This window comes from Octodon degus, unplaced genomic scaffold (assembly GCF_000260255.1).
Source record: "Octodon degus isolate 3935 unplaced genomic scaffold, OctDeg1.0 scaffold00076, whole genome shotgun sequence".
In the NCBI taxonomy this organism is placed as follows: Eukaryota; Metazoa; Chordata; class Mammalia; order Rodentia; family Octodontidae; genus Octodon; species Octodon degus.
Genome location: NW_004524652.1, coordinates 6,426,704 through 6,427,972, shown reverse-complemented (window position 1 = coordinate 6,427,972; position 1,269 = coordinate 6,426,704). Strand labels below are relative to the sequence as shown.

The 1,269-nt window shown below is 44.9% G+C and overlaps 1 protein-coding gene across 1 annotated transcript in view; it reads left to right on the top strand.

Moving 5' to 3' along the window:
• The window catches only part of Ccdc62 (coiled-coil domain containing 62), a 61,901-nt gene that overhangs the window by 26,826 nt on the left and 33,806 nt on the right, over window positions 1-1,269 (top strand). The window contains exon 8 of the mRNA XM_023720667.1: window positions 1,063-1,255. Coding sequence (XP_023576435.1) covers window positions 1,063-1,255 — 193 coding nt within the window. The remainder of the gene's footprint in view (window positions 1-1,062; window positions 1,256-1,269) is intronic.

Sequence of the window (1,269 nt, the reverse complement as noted above, 5' to 3'; positions counted from 1 at the left end):
TGGCTGGCCCTATTTCTTATAAATAATGAAAAGGAAAAAGGAAATTGAAACAGGTATTTAGAAATTTTGGGGTGTGCATGTGTGGTACTAGGGATTAAACTCAGGGCCTTGCACATACTAGGCAAGTGCTGTACTACATCCCTTACCCTTTTAAAAAAATTTTTATTTTGAGGCAGGTTGCAGGCTGGGATGGAACTTGCAGTGCCCCTGCCTCAGCCTGCCAGAGTGTCGGGGTTCCAGGAATGTGCCACCACAGGTAGTTACAAAATTTGTTTTTGAGTAACAATATCAAATTGGTCTCAGTAGATTGAATGTATGTTTATGTGCCAAATATAGTTGAAATAAATATTTAGGATCAATTTCTTTAGTCTAAAATTTGCATTCTTTAATAAAAATTATTAACATTTAAACAGTGTTTCATGTTTATCTTAACCTTTTTACTCTAAAACTACCAGGTCAGAACCTGGGGACACAGATAAGAATAACCTGTGGGTTTAGCATGCACAAGGCCTTGGGTTCAATCCCCAGCACCACATAATAAACAAAATTATTAAGGCAAAGTGCAGGATAACATTGTTGATTGAAAGCAAAAGTTGGGGAAAAGAGAAATGTCTGTGTGGTTTGCCAGTGGAAGTTTTCGGAAGTCTTACCTTTGGTTTGGGACAGGTTCTCATTTAGCTCAGATTGGAGTTTTGGACTCACTATGTAGCCCACGCTGGCCCCAAACTCACAGGGCTCCCCCTGCCTACACAGCTCAGACTCATAGTGATCCTCCTGTCTCGGCCTCCCCAGAGCTGGGATTATAGGCGCACCACCACGGGACTGCATCCCCCTGGTACTGGGGATCGAGCCCTGGCAGGTGCTTAGGCTGCCGAGCTATCTCCCAAACCCAAGAAACAAGAATTGTGTGTAGTCTGTGAGGAAGGGAAAGAGGCTGAACGTGTGCTAGGCTGGAACGTGCGACATCCATAATTTAGGATGGGCAACAACAGAACATAATATACTTTGGCTGATTTACAGTATTGAGTTTTCTTTTGCTGAAAACCCACTTCCCACGTTTAGAACATCGGGTCAGAAGGTGAGAATTCCACCATTGAGAAACAGCGCAGGGAGCTACAGCTGCTCATTGGAGAACTGAAAGACCGAGATAAAGAGCTCAATGACATGGTGGCGGTGCATCAGAGGCAGCTGCTGTCGTGGGAGGAGGACCGGCAGAAAGTGCTGACTCTGGAGGAGCGCTGCAGCAAGCTGGAAGGTAGAAGCGCACCC